The 24,481-nt window shown below is 48.0% G+C and overlaps 1 protein-coding gene and 1 pseudogene across 2 annotated transcripts in view; both read right to left on the bottom strand.

Annotated features, from left to right (window-relative positions):
* LOC127629262 (Fc receptor-like protein 5) overlaps positions 1-11,268 on the bottom strand; it is a 31,497-nt gene extending 20,229 nt beyond the window's left edge. Inside the window, exons 1-5 of one of the 2 annotated variants that reach the window (XM_052106413.1) lie at positions 11,163-11,268; positions 10,924-10,980; positions 10,425-10,688; positions 9,930-10,196; positions 8,740-9,006 (exon numbers count right to left, since the gene is read on the bottom strand). In XM_052106413.1, the coding sequence (XP_051962373.1) occupies positions 8,740-9,006; positions 9,930-10,196; positions 10,425-10,688; positions 10,924-10,980; positions 11,163-11,187 (880 nt within the window). In that variant the 5' untranslated portion in view covers positions 11,188-11,268. Of the gene's footprint in view, positions 1-8,739; positions 9,007-9,929; positions 10,197-10,424; positions 10,689-10,923; positions 10,981-11,162 lie in introns of those variants that run through there. The other variant, XM_052106414.1, reaches the window with a different exon arrangement.
* A 58-nt stretch (positions 11,269-11,326) lies between these two features.
* LOC127629264 (myosin-binding protein H-like) overlaps positions 11,327-24,481 on the bottom strand; it is a 43,545-nt pseudogene continuing 30,390 nt past the window's right edge.

The following is a 24,481-nucleotide window of genomic DNA, read 5'->3' as shown; positions in this document are numbered from 1 at the left end:
AATCATCACAATTAAATGAAATAGACATTTGAAATATATCAAACTGTGTGTAATGAATGAATATAATATCCAAGTTTCACTTTTTGAATGGAATTACTGAAATAAATCAACTTTTTGATGATATTCTAATTATATGACCAGCACCTGTATATATATATATATATATATATATATATATATATATATATATATATATATATATATAAAATCACTAAAAGAGTTTATATTTCTCTAAAAGAGTGGCACAAACGAAAGCGTCTTTTTCAAGATGCCCTTTTGTGTGTGTGTAATTCCTGGTTGCGATTCTCTGCTTCTGACAGCCACTATCGCTAGCTTACATGCCTGGGTGCTGCACAAGCAGAGTCAGCGTTCGTGGATGTTTCATGCCCTCATTGGGAGGACATAACCATGGCTACGTTGCGGTCAAGGCTCAACTTCGTATGAGGACAAGCGACCCCAGCAGCTCCCCGACTCGGTCCTTCTACCTAAGGGTATGAGGTGGGGTCGGTTAGCACTGGGGGCAACATGGGGACATCAATGGGACCCTCTCTGCCGGGTATTCCCCCTCGGACCTCCCATTCCCCGCCACGCTCGTATGCTCCGACCGAGCTCTGGAGCAAGGTTGCCAGTCCGTCTTACGACTGACCCACAATCTCATTCGGGGCTCCTGACGAAAATGAGTTATTGATCGCGGGCTTGCAAAGGTTTGTTTCCTTGATGCCCCCATATCCCAGGTTGGGCTGTTTGGCGACACCGTTGGAGACTTTCCAGGCAGTTCTCAACAGTAAGAAAGCAGACGGAGACCATACAGCATATCCTGCCTCAGCGGAGCTACAGACCCCGCACTCCGTCTACTCCCCAAGGGCCGGCCTTGGTGTGGCGCTACTTGCAGGCCTCCGATGCCACCCACATCATGACTGGCCACCAAGAACCCAAAGAAGGCTTTGAAGCGCCCCTGAGACATCCAGCCCCCGATGTGATGGTCTCCATGGGTTTCGAGGACAAAGATCTTCCTTCCCCGTCCCAGGCTGTTGCGGGAGTGGTCACAAGGACGGAGGTAAGTGCTTTGATGTCTCTAGACTCAGCACAGCGGGCTCCGCTCCGTCGCTTTTACAGCCCCTACTTTATTGTACACACAAAAGGCGGTGGGTTGCGGACAATCTTGGACCTGCGAGTTCTGAACCGGGCCTTGCACAGACTCTCGTTCAAGATGCCCACACAGAGATGCATTTTAGCGAGCATTTGGCATCAGGATTGGTTTGCGGCAGTAGACCTGAAAGACATGTACTTTCACTGCCCGCTTTGGCTCCCCTCGGCACAGATACCCAGGCACACAGCTGGCCCCTGGGGCTACACAAATATGCGTTCCCCCCACTGAGCCTACTTGCACAGATGTTGTGCAAGGTCAGGGAGGACGAGGAGCAGAGCCTCTTAGTGGCCCCTTACTGGCACTCCCGGACTTGGTTCTTGGACCTCATGCTCTTCACGACAGTCCCCCCAGCGAATTCCCCTGATGAAGGACCTTCTTTCGATCTCTCAGGCCAGGGCCCCCTTGATGAGTCATCTCTATGACCTGAAGTTGTGTCTGTTTGCTAAGTTGTGCTCCTCCCGAGGTGAAGACCAAGGGACTGCTGTCCCCCTCCACCTTGAAGGTGTATGTGGCCGCTATATCAGCGCATCACAACGCAGTGGATGGTAATTATTTGGGGAAGCATGATTTGATCATCAGGTTTCTGAGAGCTGCGATCACACCGAGGCAGCGTTTGTGGATGGTTAATGTTCTCACTGCAAGAGCATGACCATGGCAACGTTGCGGTCGCGTCTTTCCTTCAACCGAAGGAACGCCACTCCAGCCACCCCCTGAGTCACTCCTTCTTCCCACGGGATTGAGGACGACGCAGCTGGGGATGGCAGCATGCTCAGTTTCGCCGGGTATGCCCCCGCGAACCTCCCGCCCCCCCGGCACGCTCGTTGACTCCTGTCTGGGCTCGAGGTAACAGTGGCTCACCTCACGGCCAGTCTGCCTATCCTCTGGAGCTGAATGAGCTCGCAGCTGCATCAGAGAGCGGTCCAGCATCTGACGCAGGTGACTCGTCTGTGCTGTCGCCTTCAGGCAAGCACGCCCAGGCCACCGCCAGCGTGGGGCTGGACTGGAACCCTCTGTCCTCCCCACAGCCGTCGCAGCTGGATAATTGGTTCCTGGGGTCTGCGCACCGTTCACAGCCAGGCCCCCCTAGTCCCTTTCTTCACGGAGGTGCATGATGAGCTGACGACTGCATGGAGAGCACTCCTCTCCACTCATCACAAAGCCCCTCGCTCATCCGCTCTCACTACCCTCGACGGCGGAGCGGCCCACGGTGATTCCCCAGGTGGATAGGGCAGTTGCGATCCACCTATGCCCCGAGAACGCCGCCACCTGGTGGGGTCGCCCTGTGCTCCCCTCCAAGGCCTGTAGGATGACATTGTCATTGGCTGAAAAAGCCTACAGCGCCACCAGACAGGCAGCTTCCGCCCTGCATGCCATGGCCCTCCTGCAAGTCCACCAGGCCAAGGCACTCAAAGATCTGCATGAGGGTGGTCCTGATCCTGACTTGCTGCAGGAACTGCACTCAGCGCCCGACCTCACCCTCAGGGCCACGAAGGCCACAAAACAGTCACTCGGGCAGGCGATGGCCACACTTGTGGTTCAGGAACGACATCTGTGGCTGAACTTGATCTAGATATGCGCGAAACGGACAAGACACGATTTCTCGACCTCCCAGTTCGGCCTCTTCGGCGACACCGTCGCGGACTTCACCCAGCAGTTCTCCGCGGTGAAGAAGCAGACGGAGGCCATCTCACACATGCTGCCCCGCCGCAAACCTGCCGCCACAGGCCAAGCTCCGTCTGCTCACAGAGGGCGTCCTCCTGCGGCAAAAAAACGTGCAGCTCTGCCTCAACCCAGGCCCAGCTCACAGCCCCACGACTGGTCCCTGGCCGGCCGTTTCTGACGAGTCTAGAGGACGCCTCCACGGGCCTCCTCCTCAGTCACTATCCCACCCCCTGCCGGGTGAGCGGAGCAAGGTATGTGTTTCGATTCTATTCTCAGCACCAGAGCCTCGGGACGCACCATTGCCTCCCAATGTCATACTACCTGCTCCGCCACGCTATGAAGCCCCGCCGGGTACGTCAAAAATAATCATCCCGTTAGTGCCCCTAGCACGGAGCTTGGATGCGTGGCTTTCACTTACCAACCATCACGCTGGCTGGCCAGGACCATTCAGGTCAACTGGGAAAAGAGCAAGCTCGCCCTGGTTCAGAGCATCTCTTTTCTAGGCATGGAGTTAGACTCAGTCTCAACGTCAGTGCGCCTCCCCAACGAGCGCGCGCAGTCAGTGCTGGAATGCCTCGCCGCCTTCAGGCCAGGCACTGCGGTCCCTTTAAAACTTTTCCAATGGCTCCTGGGGCATATGGCATCCTCATCGGTGGTCGTGCCGCTGGGGTAGATGCATATGAGACAGCTTCAGTACTGGCTCCAGACTCAAGTCCCAAGACGAGGTCCGTGTGAGGGTCACTCCCACCTGCCGCCAAACATTCAAACCCTGGACAGACCTCTGCTTTCTGCGGGCAGGAGTCCCCTTGCAGCAGGTGTACTGACGTGTCCTGGTCATGACCGACGCCTCCAAATTGGGTTGGGGAACCATATTCAACGGGCACGCAGCCGCAGGCCGTTGGAAAGGGGCCCCGCTGTGCTGGCACATCTACTGCCTAGAGTTGTTGACTGTTTTCTTTGCCCTGCGGAGAGTTTTGGTTCAGGGCGTAACACGTTGTGGAGCAGAGGGGGGTGGGGCCGGGTCTGAATATCGCGCGCCCGGTCCCCAATCGGCCTGATGAGGTGCATGACGGATAAAGGCGGCCGGTCACGATGGATCGAGAGAGAGAGAATTACGGACATGTCCGTCAAGTGTGTGTTTATGTTTATGTGTTTAAACAGTGTTACATTGGTGCCGAAGCCCGGGAAGGAGGAGGGATGCCCGTCGCAGAGTCCTCGACACTGCCGTCCACCCTGGGGAGCGCCGCTGCCATCTGCCGGGTGACGGTGTAGCCCGACCGCCCGGATGCGGTGAATGGCCGCCGTCCGCGGGGCGAGTGGGGACTAGATTCCCCGAACTCCTGGAGTGATGGAGCCACTGCCAGGGGCAGAGGAGTGCCCTGCCGTCTCCCAGAAATGTGGAGGGGTCAAGTGAAGACCGCCGTCCTTGAGGGGAGGAGGGAAGTAACTCTCCGATCACCTGGAGCCGTAGGGCCGCTGCCAGGGGCGGAGGAATGTCCCCAGGTGCTGCCAGAAAAGCGGAGGGGCATTCTGTCCGCTGGGGGTCGAAGATTTGACTCTGGTTCGCCCAGAGAGCAGCGGCTGTCGTTCGCCAGAGAGTGTGGAGGAGTGTTCGAGGACCACGCGACGGTACAGCAGAGAACCGGTGAGTGAGCTTTTTCTCTCTCTCTTCTCTCTCTCTCTTTCACACCATGTTGGCCTTTTCCCTCGCCTATTTTTTTGTTGTTGTTGTCTTCCCCTCCTGTCTCCTCCCAGGGCGAGGAAGGCGGGGATGACCACGAGGGATGCAAGATACACCCCGCCCCATTGATGGGGGGGTGTACGTCATGCCGGTGGCACCCCGGCCTGAGATAACGGCAGGAGGAGTGTGGAGCGGAAGAGGGTGGGGCCGGGTGGGAATATCGCACGCCCGGTCCCCAATCGGCCTGATGAGGCGCGTACGCTCGCCAAGGCAGCGTACGCTCCCACCACATGTCCCAACTCTCCTGTCGTCTCCTCCTTTGGAGCCAGCAGCGACTTAAGTCCAGACGCACTGGCACACAGCTGGCCCACGGGGCTACGCAAGTATGCATTTCCTCCAGTGAACCTTCTTGAACAGGTGCTGTGCAAGGTCAGGGAGGATGGGGAACAAGTCACTCTAGAGGCTCCCTATTGGCCCACCCAGGCTTGGTTCTCAGACCTCATTCTCCTCGCGACAGCCCCTCCCTGGGAAATTCCCCTGAGGAAAGACCTTCTTTCTCAGGGACGCTCAGGCATCCGCACCCAGACCTCTGGAACCTCCACGTCTGGCCCTGGATGAGACGTGGAAGATCTAGCTGATCTACCACCTGCCGTCGTAGACACGATCAACCAAGCAAGAGCCCCTTCCACCAGGCAACTTTACGCCCTTAAGTGGCGCTTGTTCGCAAATTGGTGTTCTTCTCTGCCGAAGACCCACAAAGGTGCGCAGTCAGATCAGTGCTCTCATTTCTGCAGGAGAGGTTGGAGAGGAAGCTGTCCCCGTCCACCTTGAAGGTGTAACTGCTATCGCAGCCCACCATGACGCAGTAGACAGCAAGTCCTTGGATAAGCATGACTTGATTATCAGGTTCCTAAGAGGTGTCCAGAGGCTAAATCCCACCCTGCCAAGCCTGTTCCCCTCCTGGGATCTCTCAGTGGTCCTCTCGGGCCTTCAGAGACCACTAGAATCAGTTGGACTCAGGACCCTCTCCCTAAAGACGGCCCTGCTGATCGCGCTCGCCTCCATCAAGAGGGTCAGGGACCTGCAAGCGTTCTCTGTCAGCGATACACATGTGATCCTAAGACAGCGGCCAGGCTACATGCCCAAGGTTCCTACCATGCCCTTCAGATATCAGGTAGTGAACCTGCAAGCATTGCCCTGGTAGGAGGCAGACCCAGCCCCTTCGTTGCTGTATCTGGTACGTGCTTAGCGTACCTATTTGGACCGCAAACAGAGCTTTGACATTCTGAGTAGCTCTTTGTCTGCTTTGGTGGACAGCGGAAAGTGAACGCTGTCTCCAAACAGAGGCTCTCCCACTGGGTGGTGAACGCAATTTCATTGGTCTATCGCACCCAGGCCATGCCCGCCCGCGCGGGTCCGAGCACACTCAACAAGGAGTGTTGTGTCCTCATGGGCACTGGCAAGAGGAACCTCCCTGGCAGATATATGCAGAACACCTAACATGCGCTTGTATGCATTTCCCTCCACTTGGAGTTACATTGAATGTTCCCATGAACATTGACGCGTCTATTTATAGCCCTGCTGCAGGTGCATCCAATGATTACACCGGTTAATTGACGTGTTGCATACAGATTCACAGCTGCTCACACCTAAAGGGTGTTCCCAAAGTGCTCTCAGCGCTGCATCAGTAGTGTAGCTTTTTGTAAAGGGAACCCTAGTTACCACATACAGTAGCATAAATGTGCTACAAAGCAAATATAACACTTTAGCAACCACCAGAAAACTAGTTTTGATTCAGCAAAGACCACTCACATCTTCATAAAATATACAAATAAATATTGTTGGACATTTTCATTAATGCTGGTAATTATTCATACACATCATAACTTGTTTAAATGTAAAATGTAAATGCACGTGATTGAATTTTATATGAACAGGTCTCCTGGAAAGGCAGGAGACTGATCACACATAGCGTCATTATTTCACACAGCACTATCGCCTTTTTGCAGTTTTGCATGTTCTGCTGTTATTTATTTATTTATTCATTAATTTTTTTGTGTTCAGTCACAAAAGTATAAATTTTCTCTTCAAAATTTAATAAAGTGAAAATAAAAGTCCAAAGAAATATTTATACTCAAGTACAAATATTAAAAAACTGTACTTAAGTACAGTAACTAAATATTTGTACTTTGTTACTATACACCTCTGCTGTCTTGTCGGGCACTTCTCACGCACCTTAAAGTCTAGCTCTATGGGAATAAAACCCATAACACTCTTTTCGCAATTATTCCCATAAGGTGTGCACCCCTGTGTCTTACTGTTGTACATGAAACGTCTAGGTTAAGTATGTAACCTCCGTTCCCCGATGGAGGGAATGAGACGTTGTGTCTGAGAAGCGACACTAGGGGTCTCTCTTGAGCGCCGATATATACCTCTGTTCTATGAAAAAAGGCCAATGAGAAGTTGGCAGACGGTATTTGCATATCCCGCCCCCGGACATACGGGTATTTAAGCGGGGCAAATACGGGAGTTCATTCATTGTTCATCCGTGAAGGGGGGCGGAGGCCTGCCCAACCGAGTCAAATGGTCCGGTGCAGCCAGCATGACGGGTTGGGCAGTGAAAGCCACACCTCTAAACTCTGTGCTAGGGGCACAAAGGGGACGGGTACCGCGTTCAGGAAGCCGGGACTGTTGAGATCTGGAAGCAAAGTGCAGTGAGAACGGCATTTGCGGGCCGGACCCCAGGAAGCAGTCGTCCAGCTGTGAGGATGGAGGGTTTCAATCCAAGCCCACGGTAGTGGCGGCCCGGGAAAGCATGTCGGTCATCTGCACGTCGTCCTCAGCCTGGGCGTGCAGGCCCGAAAGCGGCAGCCCAGGGGAGTCCTCAGCGTCAGATACCGTGCTCTCCGATGCAGCAGCGAGCTCATCCACTTCGGTCTCAAGAGGATAGGCAGACTGGCTGTAAGACAAGCCGATGTTGCCTCAAGCACGGACGGGAGTCAACGAGCGTGCCGGGGGGCGGGTGGTCCGAGGGGGCGTACCCGGCGGAGCTGCACCCGCTGCCATCCCCAACCGCATCATCCTCAATCCCGTGGGAAGAAGGAGCAATGCTGGGTGGCGGCTGGAGTGGGTTGCTTTCGGTTGAAAGCAAGCCGCGACCGCAACGTTGTCATGGTCATGTTCTCGCAGTGCAGTTAAAAGGATGTTCAACGGCGCTGTGTTTTGCTCTTTTAGAGGAGTTTTTTATCTGTGCTGTCGAAGCGCCCAGGCACAAGAATGCACAGCCGTGCATGAAGGAGAAAGACGCTGTTGTGCGCTGTCAAATCCAACAGCATGCAGAGAGTCAGAGGAATAACAGGAACTTTGTGTGTAACTCGCAGCAACTGCATACACGACCATCGGCTCTGAAGAAATTTTCTGAATGAACTCCCGTATTTGCCCCGCTTAAATACCCGTATGTCCGGGGGCGGGATATGCAAATACTGTCTGCCAACTTCTCATTGGCCTTTTTTCATAGAACAGAGGTTTATATCGGCGCTCAAGAGAGACCCCTAGTGTTGCTTCTCCGACACAACGTGGAGAGAGCGATAGAAGGGGAACTGGTTTTGAGCGAGTACAATTTGATGAAACTGTCAGCTGAGGACATGTGAGATGCCTATTTATCTAACTAGAGACTCTGATGTACTTATACTTTTGTTTAGTTGTACATCTGGCCTTCCACATTTCTTTCTGTCCTTGTTAGAGCCAGTTGTGCTTTGTTTTTGAAGATTGTAGTGTACACCTTTGTATTGTTTTTGGCAATTTCAAGCATTGTATTGCCTTCATTCCTCAAAACAATGATTGACTGATGAGTTTCTAGAGAAAGCTGTTTCTTTTTTTGCCATTTTTTACCTAATATTGCCCATAAGACATGCCAGTCTATTGCATACAGTGGGAATGCAAAACAAACACAAAAACAATGTTAAGCTTCATTTAATGAACCAAATGGCTTTCAGTCGTGTTTGATATAATGGCAAGTGATTTTCTAGTGCCAAATTAGCAATTTAGCATGACTACTCAAGGATAAAGTGTTGCTGGAAATGGGGCCTGTTTAGATGGTGTTGTTCTTACTATATTTTGTGATCAGTTGAATGCAACTTTGGTGAATTAAACTGCCAATTTCCTTCAGAAACAGCTAAATCTGTACATTATTCCTATATAATATAGAAGGAAGAGAAGGAAGAGTTCTTAAAATGTGTATCCTTACCATGAACTGTAACTGTAAGAGCAGAACTTAATTTAGTGTTTACTCTGTCTTGAAGGGATCCCTGGCAGGTATAATCTCCAGAGTCGACCATTGTTGTTGACTGGATGTTCAGTTGAGATTTAGATTCTGGCAGACTCACCCCATTTCTATACCATTTGTAGGTCCAGGCCTCTGAGCTGCCCTGAATCTCACACTTTAGATTGACCTTTTCAGATGGGTAGACTTCTGCCCATTTAGATACCAAAGTCAGGCTTGCTGTTGGGATTGCTATCAATAAGTAGGAAGATAGGAAATTAAATTAAAAACACAAATAACCAGCACAACTACTAAATCCCTATATTAATTAGCATTCTACTTGGACAAATGTCTAATGTGTTTTGCTAAAGCTTTTCTGCTTTTATTCCCAAACATTTTGTACTACTACTGTCAATCGATTACATTTTTGCATAAAATATATTTATATAATCATTATATGATATTCAGATTAATTCATCAAATTAATCGTAAGTAATTACATACATCAATATTTGCTGAAAAAGGTCCCAAAATAAAGATGATTCAAGAGACTTAAGAAAAAGACTAAAGAGATGTTCTCACAGGACGTGTTCTTGTTCTGCTTCTGTACACATGCATCAAACAGATGCTTTTTGTGCCTCAGTGTGGTTGTTTGGCATTTCAATAGTTTTCAACATCTCTAGCCATAATTCCCATATTTTTAGGATGCTGTGTCAAGCTAAATGCAGGTTGAAACTTTAAAAAATGTGTCCCAAGACACCGGCACACTGCTTCGTCCAGCTGTCTTTGATTAGCTATTGGTTTGTTTCTTGTACAGCTAGTGTTCTGTTTACTGCCCCCTGCTGACTGAGACTTTGGTAGAAAAAATTCCTTATTATGGTGGCTTTATTAATTGTGTTACCTTTATAATGCAATATTTATTTATAATTCATTGCAATGAAATAACACATTACATCGACAGCCTTATTTTGTACATATTTCATCTTTTTTTTACAGAACAATTTATTTCAGGCCTCTACAGTTTGTACCCAAGCAGTCAAAGGTTTGGACACACCTACTCATTCTTTATTATGATATTCAAGATTATAGAATAATAGTAAAGTCATCAAAACTTTGACAGCATAAATTGTAGAATGGGAATTAAGAAGTAACCAATATTTATATATTATTCTTACCATTAACTTTAAGTGTAAGAGCATTACTGCGTTCAGTGCTCACTCTATTTTGCAGGTATCCCTGGCAAGTATAATCTCCAAAGTGGTCCATTGTTGCTGACTGGATCTCCAATTGAGAATTAGATTCATATAGACTCACCCCATTTCTATACCATTTGTAGATCCAGGCATCTGGACTGCCCTGAATCTTACACTTTAGATTTACTTTTTCAGATAGGTAGACTTCTGCCCACTTTGATTCCAAAGTTGTTATTGCTGTTGGGATTGCTATTGAAAAGTAAATACAGACCGCATATTCAAATCAAAGACACAACAAGCACAACTACTATTAATTAAAGTTCTGCTCTGGACAAACCTCTACTTTTAATTATGAACAGCTAAAAGCCAAAAAGAAAAATGCAAAAGCAGATTCACAATATACATTTGGAGGATTTTTGCCAAAATAAAATACTTGGTAAATAACACATCACATTGCACAAATGGATTTGTACTCACTTTGGACAGTTAAAGTGTGAGGGTCACTTCTATCAGACTCGAGTATATTTACTTTTGCTTTGCACTGATAACTTCCACCACCAGGCTCAGTGATGTTGAGTTTATCAGTGTGAGATCCAAGCTGAGTTGAGTCCTTGTACCAGTCATACTGTACACCAGATGGTGCATCAGGTACTTCACACTTCAGAGTGACATTATCTGCGCTGTACAGCACGGTGTGAGATGGACTCTGAGTAATCTTGGGTTTAGATATAAGTGTAGGTTCTAGGAGATTGATAAATGTTAATTTAGAGTGGCTGATTCCAGATTAAATTATTAAAATAATACTCAAACATCATGCAAAAATCTACATCAAGATTCAAAGCGTACCACTGGCATTTCGAAAACAAAATATTATTGTTTCACTTTTGAAATAATCAATGTAAAAATGATTTGGTCGTGAAACTGTGTTCTTATCATGATCCAAAAAACAACAGATTAAGAGAAATACTGATCTTACCATTAATTGCCTCTGTTACTTGAGATGTTACTTGCACATATTGCAAACTGACTGCCACTAGAAATTAAAACAATTCAGAGATTCAGAGCTCATACCATATAGTGAATTGTGGGAATATTTACTTTTAATAAGCACAAGGATATTAGTAAAAGTTGTACTTGTTTATATTATTTCATATAATCATCAATACCCAGTAATCCACATTGCACTTAATTACCCATCAAGATATTTTATCTTACCTGTCAAAAGGATGATTTGAAACATTTCCAGTTCCAGACAAGATTAATGCAAAGCAAAGCTCTCAGTGAACAAAGGTCTTGCATGAACACTCTGCAAAAACAATGACTTCCTGTTATCAGAACTTTTCATGCAAACTTTGCAGGAAATTCTTTTTTTTTATGACGTAGTGTCTACTTCACATAGAAACGCTTGAGTGACAGTGTGTATCACTTGATTTCATTTTAAATCGTATCATTACTGGATGATCAATGAAGCTTGCAAGAGTCTGTATTTGTCTTCTTCTTGTGCTTCTGTGTTTGCTTTGAGAAGGAGTGAGAGAGACCGACAGTGAGACTGCAGTATATTACAAAGAAATTGACATACATTTTATACAGCAACACATTTAGAACATAACAAAAAGATAATAATAAAAAAGGTCATGCATATTTCAATTTTGCTGACAATAACATTCCCATAATTTTTAGCCATTTATTTTTTGTTATTTCTGTGGATACATCTTCAAGCATTATAGGTGTGGTTCAGTGCATCTTAGTTCAAATATGTCATTAGGGCGTCAAAGCCTGAACATCCTGTTTCCTCCAGTGTCCTTAACCACTTACAACATGACATAAATTCAAAACTCCCGAAATAAAACTCTATTAACTCTTCTTAACATGTCCCATGCTGCAACAGTTAGTTGTGAAGTTTTGAAACACTTTTAGTTTAAAGTAGAGCAACACAAAATGTGTTCCGTGGTAACACCTAAAAAAATGTTACACATTTATTCAATTTATTCAACTTTTCTGCAATTTCCCAACATTACAGTATGAATGTGTATTGCTTTTATGTTTATCTGTTTAACCAATTTTATTAGGGTTATTTATTCTAAGAACTATTTAACAGTTTATTAGTAAGATTGAAAGATTAGTCATTTTTATTTGTAAGCCACATTCAAACTAGCCAACTGATCTCACATGTGGTAAACCAACATCCTGTAAGCATAGTAGGCTTAAAAAAATCATGCTAGAGGTGGGGCTGCAACTCTCTCTAACATTTTTTTCCCATCAAACATAGTAGCCTGCAGGGGCAGATCTAAAAAAATCTATGGGGTGTCAAGGGGGTGACATGAGGACTAAGATGGATGGCAACACCAAAGCAAGTCTTGATGATTCATGACTTGAAATAAGCATTCAATGCAAACACATTTCTGCCAAAGTTCACGACCACAGAAGTCATTCCTGAGTCTCTGCCCATGCCCACGACCACTGAGGTTGTTCCCGAGTCTCTGCCAGTGTTCACAAACACAGAGGTCATTCCAGAAGTCTCTGCCCATGCCAATGACCACAGAGGTTGTTCCCGAGTCTCTTCCCATGTTCACTCTTTGTCTCAAGCCTCCTATCTCTACGCCTTCCATGGCTTTGCCCCTCGAGCTTGCCTCGACTCTGCATTCTACGGCTTCGCCCCTCGAGCCTCCCATGGCTCCCCTGCCAAGGCTTCACCCCTCGAGCCTCCTAATGGCTCTGCCTTCCATGGACTAAGAGACTTCCAGGGCTCCAGTCTCTAGTCTGCAGCTGCCTCCCAGGCCTCCTGACCCCATCTCGACCCTGTGATCGCCACCCAGGCCTCCTGACCCTGTTTCAGCCCTGTGACCACCAACCTGGTCTCCTGGCCGTCCGCCTGATCTGCTCTGGTCTTCTGGGTCTCCAGGTCGTCCGCCTGATCTGCTCTGGTCTCCTGAGTCCCCCAGGCCTACCCTCATCACTGCCAGCTGTTCCTTATTAATCTCACCTGTGTTTCATTTCCTCATTTAAACCGGTCTATATAATGCCCTGATTTCTATCCAGTCTTTGTGAGTTGTTGTGTTTTCTCCAGTTTATGTACCATTTGCTTTCTTAGATTGGGTTTGCACGGCAATCTGCTTTCAGATTACGACAGTCCCGGTACACCGGACGCGGCGATCCCGCCTTCTGCCTGCCCACGACTGTCCCCCGGCCGGCCGGTTTAGACGAGTCCAGAGGACGCCAGCATCAGACCTCCTCCTCAGTCACGAACCCGCCCCCTGCCGGGTGCGCGGAGCAAGGTAAGTGCTTTGAGTCTATTCTCAGCACCTCAGCCTCAGGCCGCAATGAAGCCGCCCGACGCTGCACTACCTGTTCCGCCCCGCTGCGAGGCCCCGCCGGGTACGTCCAAAATACTCGTCTCTTTGGTGCCCCTAGCGCAGAGCTGGGAAGCGTGGCTTTCACTTCCAAATGCATCACGCTGGCTGCAACAGACCATTCGACTCGGTTACGCAATTCAGTTTGCCCGGCTCCCGCCCCCCTTCAGGGGCGTCCGCTTTTCCGCAGTACACAGCGAGCATGCCGGTTCAATGCACACAGAAATTGCGACCCTCTTAGCCAAGGGCGCGGTGGAGCCCGACCCTCCAACCGAAATGAGGAAGGGTTTCTACAGCCCTTACTACATTGTACCCAAGAAAGGCGGCGGCTTACGACCAATCCTGGACCTGCGAGTTTTCAATCGGGCCCTGTTAAAATTCCCGTTCAAAATGCTCACGCAGAGAAATATTCTGGCTGGCGTTCAGCATCTAGATTGTTTCGCAGCGGTAGACCTGAAGGACGCGTATTTTCACGTCTCAATTCTGCCACGACACCGACCCTTCTTACGGTTCGCGTTCGACGGCCAGGCGTTTCAGTAAAAAGTCCTCCCCTTCGGCCTGTCTCTGTCCCCTTGCGTCTTCACGAAGGTCGCAGAGGCGGCCCTTGCCCCGCTACGAGTAGCCGGCATCCGGATTCTCAACTACCTCGACGACTGGCTCATCCTAGCACACTCTCGAGAGTTACTATGCGCACACAGAGACCAGGTGCTCCAGCACCTCAGCCGTTTGGGGCTTCAGGTCAACTGGGAAAAGAGCAAGCTCACTCCGGTTCAGAGCATCTGTTTTCTCGGGTTGGAGTTAGACTCAGTCTCAATGACAGCACGTCTCACGAGCGAGCGTGCTCAGTCGGTGCTGGACTGCCTCGCTTCCTTCAAGCCAGGCACAGTGGTCCCTCTAAAACTTTTCCAGAGGCTCCTGGGGCATATGGCGTCCTCCACGGCGGTCGCGCCGCTGGGGTTGATGCATATGAGACCACTCCAGCACTGGCTCCAGACTTGAGTCCCAAGACAAGCATGGCACCACGGCATGCATCGGGTAAGGATCACCCCCGCCTGCCCCTACAGCAGGTGTCCCGACGCGTTCTGGTCACAACCGACGCCTCCCGGTCCGGGTGGGGTGCCGTGTGCAGCGGGCACGCAGCAGCAGGCCGCTGGAAAGGGGCCCCGCTGCGTTGGCACATCAATTGCCTGGAGTTGCTGACCGTCCTTCTTGCTCTCAGGAAGTTCCTCCTGTTAGTTCGGGACAAACATGTCCTCGTGAGATCGGACAGCACCACGGTGGTGGCGTACATAAATCGCCAAGGCGGCGTACTCTCCCGCCACATGTCACAACTCGCCCGCCGTCTCCTCCTATGGAGCCAGCAGCGACTCAAGTCGCTGCGTGCCACTCACATCCCCGGCAAGCTCAACGTCGTAGCGGACGCGCTATCACGACAACGCCTGCCCGGGCGGGAGTGGAGGCTTCACCCCAGTCGGTCCAGCTGATTTGGGAACGGTTTGGCAAGGCCCAGGTAGACCTGTTTGCCTCCCAGGAAACCTCCCACTGCCTGCTCTGGTACGCCCTAACAGAGGCTCCCCTCGGGACAGATGCGCTGGCACGCAGCTGGCCCTCGGGGCTGCACAAGTACGCATTTCCCCCAGTGAGCCTTCTTGCACCGGTGCTGTGCAAGGTCAGGGAGGAGCAAGTCACATTAGTGGCCCCCTACTGGCCCACTCGGACTTGGTTCTCGGAACTCAGACTTCTCGCAACAGCTCCTCCCTGGCGAATTCCCCTGAGAAAGGACCTCCTCTCTCAGGGACGGGGCACGCTCTGGCACCCACGCCCAGACCTCTGGGAACCTCCACGTCTGGTCCCTGGACGGGATGCGGAAGAGCTAGCCGGCTTACCGGCCGATCGCTGTGAATACAATCAACCAAGCCAGAGCCCCTCTACCAGGCACCTTTACGCCCTAAAGTGGCGCTTGTTCGCAGATTGGTGTTCTTCCCGAACTGAAGACCCACAGAGATGCGCGATCAAGTCAGTGCTCCTGTTCCTACAGGAGAGGCTGGACAGGAGGCTGTCCCCGTCCACCCTCAAGGTGTATGATGCCGCCATTGCCGCCCACCACGATTCTGTAGACGGCAAGTCTTTGGGTAAGCACGACCTGATCCTCAGGTTCCTGAGAGGCGCCCGGAGGTTGAATCCCTCCCAGCCAGGCCTAGTTTCCTGCTGGGATCTCTCGGTAGTCTTGGCAGGACTCCAGAGACCTCCCTTCGAGCCACTTGAATCAATTGGACTCAGGGCCCTCTCTCTTAAGACGGCCCTGCTGATCGCGCTCGACTCTATCAAGAGGGTCGGGGACCTGCAAGCGTTCTCTGTCAGCGACACTTGCCTGGAGTTCGGTCCGGCAGATACGTCTGTGATCCTAAGACCACGACCGGGCTATGTGCCCAAGGTTCCTACCACACCCTTCCGAGATCAGGTAGTGAACCTGCAAGTGCTGCCCTGGGAGGAGGCAGACCCAGCCCTTTCGTTGCTATGTCCAGTGCGCGCCCTGCACATTTACCTGGACCGCACACAGAGCACCAGACGCTCTGAGCAGCTCTTTGTCTGCTTTGGGGGACGGCAGAAAGGGAATGCCGTCTCCAAACAGAGGCTCGCCCACTGGGTTGTCGACGCCATCACACTGGCTTATCACACCCAGGCCGTGCCCCTACCCTTGCGGGTCCGAGCTCACTCAACAAGGGGTGTTGCATCCTCGTGGGCACTGGCCAAGGGCACCTCCCTAGCAGACATCTGTAGAGCCACGGGTTGGGCAACACCCAACACCTTTGCGAGGTTTTACAACCTCCGTGTTGAGTCGGTTGCGTCTCGTGTTTTCTCAGGTCCGAGCCCGTAGAACTCGGTAACACATAGACCGACCGGCCGGGTGGATCACTTGCGCCCAGCGCCCTTTTCCTGACGTCAAGGTAAAGTAGTGCGCCTTCTTCCCAGGGCGCCCCACTCTGAGTCGGGACCCTGGTCGATTCCTCCCCAGCCCTCCGGGTCTGTGGTTCAGCGGAGGAACTCGCTGACCCAAGCCACTGCGGGTACCCTGATGGCTACCCTGTACTGGTATAGGTGCTCCACAGGTAAGGCCTCCTGCTCGGACTCCCCCTGTGTGTAATTCCATGGTTCTGTCCCCTTACGAGCGGACCCCCGTGTCTCCCTTAGGCAGTTACAGCTGCCCCGGTCGCCGTGCTGTAGCAACTCCCCCCTTTCGAGGCTGGATCTACCACCGCACCATACTTTCCACACGAGCCCTAAGACGGCCGTGTGACCTGTCTACCACTTTTCCACCCCAAGAAAAAGGGCAGGTGTGGTCTCCGCAGGGTCTGGGTAAGACCCCCTTCCCTATATGCATGTAAGGGCCCTGGCCGTGATTGCTCTATGCGAGAAACATAGAGAGAAAAGAGGCCCAGCCAGGCTGGCCCGTTCCCATGTTGGCAAACATCGCCTTGTTCCCCTTCCAGGGTAACTAGAAGGATTCCGATGATCTTATGGGGCATTGGGGAAGGGTACATGCAGCCAGGTACAGACGATGCGCGGCACTGGATGAAATCCCTGCCCGCCTCTGTATCGGCGGTTCACATACACGGTTCAGCGCATGGCAAGATTGGATTGGGTCCCCTAGTGTCGCTTCTCCGACACAACGTGGAGAGAGCGACAGAAGGGGAACGTTTGGTTACGTATGTAACCTCCGTTCCCCGAGGGAGGGAACGACACGTTGTGTCTTTCCTCCGCCATGTCGCTGAACCGAGCCACTGTTGTGGCCGGACCATATCCGGCTCCTCAGAAAAATCTTGAATGAACTCCCGTATTTGCGCCGCTTAAATACCCGTATGTCCGGGGGCGGGACATGCAAATACCGGCTGCCAACTCTCATTGGCCTTTTTTCATAGATCAGAGGTGGATATCGGTGCTCAAGAGAGAACCCTAGTGTCGCTTCTCCGACACAACGTGTCGTTCCCTCCCTCGGGGAACGGAGGTTACATACGTAACCAAACGTACTCTATATGCATATGTTGAACTACACCACACAGGGTGTGGCTACTCACACCAGAATATTATTGTCTATCATAGTATCATGTAGATAATAAATAATGCACAAAAGCCAATTCTTTATTATTAATTATGTAAAAAATGGTATACACCTGTACTTTTCTTTAAAATTCCTACTGCTAATAGTTTTTGGTTTTTATTTGATTTGGGGGAGGAGATTTATTGTATTTTTTAATGCAAATCGTTGCTTATAAACCAAACAGATGAGGTGTTAGCTTTTTCAAAATGTTGTGTGGGTCTTCCCGGAAGCAATGGTGATGTTATTTTCTCTGTTCTTTGTTTTGATGTAATGTGGTCATGCGTTTGAGCCTATGTAGTGTTCTGTGCAGGACTGACAAGCCACAGTTTCGTTTTTAGCACACACAGCCACTCATAGACACGCTTGACTCGTTAAGTGGGAGCGAATACATTCTCACAGTTTGCAGAGCCCTCCATGAACAGGAGTCTTGAAGATGAAAACAGCTGCCATCACATTTCAGAGACCCCCCCAGAGCACAAAAACTCTCTAAATGTTAATTAAAGTGATGAGTTAGTAGATTTGGTTTTGGCAGGTTACATTTGCTTATGCTGCAAAAAAAGACTACTTCTTCTCAGAAAATACAAAGATTTGCTATGTTTGATGCTGCACAATTAGACATTAAATCCCTGAAGCACATCTACACATATGGTGCTGGAGAGGAGGAGGGTTTCAGTGAGAAAACTCTCATAGTGCACTGCAATGAAACTGACTTACTTGCAAATAACGGAGGCAATTTAAATGTTAGACGAAGAGGAATTATGCAAATTGATTGGCTAACAGACTTCTTTCAGAATTCTTTATTGACGTCAAAGTACCTATCAGCTTTCGGCATGTAGAGTTTCATGATTTAACTTATTTATTGACAAATGAGCACAAATCTAAACAAAGAAAAAGACCAAGGTAAGTACAAAATAAAAGCAAGTAAGCAAGTTAGTTTGTTTTTTCTACCATGCATCTAACTTTGTACAACAAAATATGTGATGCAACACTTTCATTTAAGATAGTCAGCGAAACCATGATAGGGATATCGCAAACTGTCAGCTGTCATTTTAAACTTGTGCTGCTCATTTCTTTTGAAGGACATCTGAGTAGGGAAACATTGAGACCTTCCTAGGGGCATAGCGTGCATTCAATAGGATTTACAGACCCTTTAAAGTACCAAGTTACTACATAACAGACATGCTTTTGAAGAACATCTAGAATTGTGGGAGCAGCCTTTCAGTACATAAGTGTGTGTAACTTCATGACCCTACAATAAGTCTTATGTTTAGAGTAGCAAACAGCACCACCGCTCCCTATACGCATATTATGCAGTCTGCGTAGGGCGCAAATCTTACCCTAGGGGGACACTAATTCAAGGACTTTTCATGTACAAACTTAAGAATCATGTTTTTCAAGGTCTTATTAAATCATTCGACCAACCATTCTGTTTGCATGTGATAAACGCTGGTGCGAATCGATTTAATGCCTAATAATTCATACAGTTCACATGGTGTACGTGACATAAATGTTGTGCCTTGGTCAGTGAGGATTTTCTTTGGAATCCCCACATGGGAGATAATTCTGAAGAGTGCCTCCACAACACTACGTGCTGAGATGTTGCATAGAGGCACTGCTTCTGAATATTGCGTTGCGTAGTCCACGAGAACTAATACAAAGTGATGGCCATGTGCGGTCCGCTCTAATGGCCCGTCAAGGTCCCCTTCGAGAGAATTGGCATGGACCTTGTCAACAATCAACGGCCGATCAACGGCAGAGGGCGCAATGACGCTTTTGGGGTGGCCGGTGGATTCACCAACTTTCATTCACGGCACACCACACACCATTTGCGCATCATTTCACTTTGAATGTACGGCAAAAAAAAAAAACAGGCAATTATATGGTCCAAAATTTTTTCATGATCTAAGTGACCAGCCATTAGGTTATAGTAAGCCGCCTGGAAAAGTGTCTCCCAGTGGCTCTTTGGCACAGTCCGAGCTGTCGTGTCTCCCAGGAGGAGAGATGTGTTCACACCCACCTAACAACCACCTCTGTCTATATTGTGGTCAATCGGGACATCTGAGAGCAAACTGCCCGATGCGACCCTCTCAAGCACACAAGCACTATTCTCTATTCAATCCACTACCTGTCTAGAAGTACCCGTAAATATAACTTGTGCAGATGGAAATATTAATATGGAATTATTAATGCAGATGGAATAATTGTTGGATTCAGGGGCGGCCAGTAACTTAATTGACGTAGCCTTAGCTTTTCAACATAATATCCCATTAATTCCATGTAACCCTCCTTTGACAGTGGCAGCGTTAGATGGACGTCCCCTAGGCACTGGCCAGGTGCTTTATTCTACAACCGACCCACGAGTTGGGGTATTACACACCGAGACCATTCGTTTTTTTGTTATTCATTCTCCTCACAATCCAGTCATCCTTGGTTTACCCTGGCTGCAAGTTCACAACCCACAAGTCTCTTGGCGAGACAAACAGATCATACGATGGGGATCGGACTGTTTAAATAAATGTTTAGAACCTGTCACCCCTATTTCCGTGCGAATTACCAAGGTACTGGAGGAAACTGGCGGAACTCCACAAATACCTTCAGAATACGCATACCTGAGTGAAGTATTCAGCAGATCCAAAGCCTCACAATTACCGCCTCATCGTTCGAGTGATTGCGCTATCGATTTAATGCCCAATGCTTCACCGCCCAGAGGCAGAATTTTTCCCCTATCAGAACCCGAATCTAATGCCATGAAGAGGTATATCGAGGAAGAATTAGCCAAGGGATTCATCCGTCCATCCACCTCACCAGCAGCAGCGGGATTCTTCTTCGTGGGTAAGAAGGACGGGGGTCTCCGTCCCTGTATTGATTATCGTGGCCTGAACGATATCACAATCAAGTTCCGATATCCGTTACCTCTGGTCCCCGCAGCCTTAGAACAACTACGATCTGCTAAGATTTACACTAAGCTCGACCTACGCTGCGCTTCTAACTTAATCCGCATTCTGGAGGGGGACGAGTGGAAAACAGCCTTTTCTACCACCAGCGGCCACTATGAATACTTGGTTATGCCGTTCGGCTTGTCCAACACCCCTTCTGTGATCCAGTCTTTCGTCAATGATGTGTTTAGAGATATGTTGAATCAGTGTCTGATAGTTTATATCGACAACATCCTGATTTATTCTAATTCAATGGAGGAGCACGTCAAACAGGTCCGTGCAGTATTAAAAAGACTCATGAAACATCAGTTATACATTTTGGAACTGTTAAACACACACTTAACACGTGGTAGCGTTTCAACATTCCCAATTATTTCTATTAAATTACACCAACTTAAATTCTAATACAGTTATATTGGTTTTGAGATAAACTGTGATTAATATATGAATAACAAACTGCAAGACATTTTATTACATTATTACAGCCACAGTAATGTTGTTAACTACTGTCACTAAAGCTGTTTCCAGCTCCAGTGCTAATGGTCATTTGCCTTACTGAATTTATCCCAGACACACACTTAGAGGTATCATGGTCCTTGTATAAAATTTCCCATGTCTCAGTCCTGAAAATGTAAAAATGCAGAAAGTTTTTTTGGGAGGGTTAGGTTTAGGGGATAGAATCTATAGTTTGTACAGTATAAAAATAATTATGTCTCTGGAAAGTCCTCATAATGATAGGTAGACCAACATTTTTGTCTTCTAAGGTACTGTGTAAGTTTTTTATTATTTTTTTTTAATCTGATACTTCTCAAAAAATAATAATGCATCAAAATAAATGTTGTTGCTAATCAATGACATATTCCAGACTGTGATAATCCAAAAACATATGGAAAATAATAAATGTTTTGTGTTTTTTTTCTTCATAAAAATCCTGGACGTGAATGAAAAGTTGGTAGTTATGATCAGGACTCATGTTGGTTAAAAAAATTAGCTCATTGAAAGTGGAAAATAATATTAATATATAATACTACTATGGCAGTAATTTGGTTCTTTAAGGACTCTGAGAAACTTTTTTAAACTGACACACAAGGGTTAATCAGAAAGCCTCCCTTGGTCAACCAGCTTTATCAGAAAGAACATGCTGGTTGGCAACCATTTTTTTTTACTGGTGCTCAACTTGCTAGTCCACCAGGTAGACTAACACCAAACCAGCACTCAGCAGCATAAAATCAGCTTGGACCGGCATGGAACAGTGGCTACTGCACAGGTATGTGGTGAAAATATTGCAGAATCTCTAGAACAGAGTCTTTATTTATCACCACGTATTCAGGACTTTCATGTGTTGTCATTGTACAACATCACCATGAAATTATTAAAGGGATAAAACCCTTTAAGAAACTTTGGGCTGAGTACCAAGGGCACAACTGTGAAAGCTTTAGGCATGGATCGAACAAGGAACCTTCTGGTTGCCAGTCTAGGGCCATTTACCAATACACCACACCACCCACAATAATATAGAATCGAATAGAATCCTTTATTTTGGTCACACATTATACACACAGTTTTTTGCATATATATACAGTGAAATGTATTAGTTTTCACATATCCCAACTAAGCTGGGGTCAGAGTGCAGGGTAAGCCATGATACGGCGCCCCTGGAGCAGATAGGGTTAAGGGTCTTGCTCAAGGGCCCAGCAGTGGCATCTTGGTGGTGCTGGGGCTTGAACCACCAACCTTCTTTTCAGTAACCCTGAGCCTCAAATAGTGAGAACTATCATAGCAAGCATTGATAATCAAGTATTTTGGAGTGTCCGAGAAGGCTAAGTTTCTCACTGAAACCCTCCGCCTTCCCAGAACTAAAGGTCATGATCTGCAAAAGCTTACAGCTAAACTGCTGATTTTAGAAACTGGACTATTGCATAGAGCATTCACATGGACAGCAATTAATAGTACCCAAATGCATAAGGCAGATAAAGCTTCATTGTCTGCATTCCCATTGGTAGTTTCTGTATCACATCACTGCATATTTGCACAAAGATTGACTCATTTTTGTTGCATCACCAACTAACGCTACCCCTTATGTTGCCTGAAATTGACTTAAACTCAATAAAATCACCTGAGGTGAAGTCACTGGCAGTCACATCGTGTTGCTGCTCATCTGCATAAAGTTTAATTATGCTCAAATTGTTGCATTTTCCAACGGCCTCAGACACTCTCTCTGGTGTATACTGTGCAAGCACTTTAGGTGATCTGAGCACCTCTTTGAGTCTACAAAAGCCCTGTCTCTGTGATTCTCCCAGCACCACTCTTCTCTGTCCTAGAGTAGCTATTTTTGGAGTATAGTCATAGTTGCAAGCTAAGGGAGGAATTTTGACAAAACCCGTCACGGATCCAAAAATAATAAGCGTGAAACAAAATAATAAGCGTGAAACAAAAAATAATAAGCACAGATAAAAAAAATAAGAAGCTCAGGAATTAATAAAAAGTGCAGATCAAAATAATTAGTGCAGATAAAAAAAGCATGAATCAAAAATATATAAACACATTTATAATATGCTGAAAAAAAAATTAAAGCAAAGTCATCAGAATAGCAAACAAAATCATGCTTTCCTTGGTTATATTACTGTTCCCTATCAAAAGCTACACTTTGATGCTGCGCTGATTTATCGCTTTAGGAGTGACCAGCTGTGAATATGTGCGCAACATGTCAATGAAATTGATTACAATTTATAGCCTCAGCCGGTGACATCATCAGGATGCGCCGGTACAGGGGCTATAAATAGATGCGCCACAGGTTCATCGTCAGGTCTTTTGTCTTCAGACCATTATGTGTGTGTTGTACTTCTCAACCCTGTCAAAAACTTCTATTTTCCTCTGTTAGGAGTTAGAATTTGTTAGGCAGTGCGCAGAAACCTTCCTTTAAAAAAAAAAAAAAATAAATACAAAAAAATGACTGATAAACAAAGCAAGCAGTGTGTGTTCCCGTGTTTATGCTCTATGGCTGAAACGGACACACACCAGATTTGTTTTGTGTGTTTGGGGGAAGAGCATGCTGCTCTTGTGTTGGGGCAGGGCGGGTGCGAGCATTGCTATCTGCTTTCAGTCAAAATGCTTCATACTCGTCTCGCTTACTACCGAGAGTCTGCGCCCACTCTTCCATCTTGGGGATCGCGAATGGATCTGTCCGAGGACCGAGAGACGGGTTCTTCCCTATCGCTCTCTCCCCAGATCCAGCCAGTCATTATCGTGATCATGAAGTTCTTCTCTTCTGTTCATGAGGGGGACGGCGAATATCTTGAGTCTGCGGACTTTGAGCTACTCACCTCTTTTCCTCACACAATAATAAAGCGGCTGAGGAATTGCTCGAGGTGGTTACTCGGGCGGTGGCCAGACTACAGCTAGACTGGCCACACGAACATGAGACCCCCAAACGCTCCAAGTTGGGAGACAGATTTCTGTCTGGTGGCCAAAGGAAGGGAACGCTACATTAGTCCCTTCCTTTCTTTGATGACCTCCATGACGAGCTTTCTCCTCCATGGAGGGCACATTATACTTCCGCCAAGATGCTCTCCGATGCAGCTCTGAAACTCTCATCCAGCTCGGGGTCTCCGAAAGAGACATCAAACTGGCCGTAAGGTGAGCCGGTTTCATCTCTGAACAATACAGGGGCAATGAGCATGCTGGGGAACGGGTGGTCAGTGGGGATTTACCCAGCGAAACCGCGCCCGTTAAATTCCCAAAATCGCCTCCAGCGCCAGCCGCACCGGACCTATACCCATGGGTAGAAGGTGCGACATGTGGGGCTGCTAGAGCCGCTGAAATGCGCCATATTTCCAACAGCGTATGCTCTTTAGGGGTCAGTGGAACAGGAGTGGGTTTTACTCAGCTCACTGAAAAACAACCGCTCAGCTCCGAAGAAAAAAATCTGTCTGAACATGCATGCTTCCCTTATTTTATACCCATATGTCCGGGGGAGGGGCATGCAAATTCTGTTCGTAAATTCTCATTGGCCTTTTCTCAAAGATAAGAGGTAACCGAGACTCTCAAAAGAGACCCCTAGTGTCACTACATCGACACAATGTCGAGTGAGTGACAGAAGGGGGACTAAAAATATGTGTGGTGTGGATGTTTGATGCATGTTTTTACTAG

The sequence above is a fragment of the Xyrauchen texanus genome, chromosome 35, assembly GCF_025860055.1.
Source record: "Xyrauchen texanus isolate HMW12.3.18 chromosome 35, RBS_HiC_50CHRs, whole genome shotgun sequence".
Taxonomy (NCBI): Eukaryota; Metazoa; Chordata; class Actinopteri; order Cypriniformes; family Catostomidae; genus Xyrauchen; species Xyrauchen texanus.
This window is presented reverse-complemented; position numbering and strand designations above follow the sequence as displayed.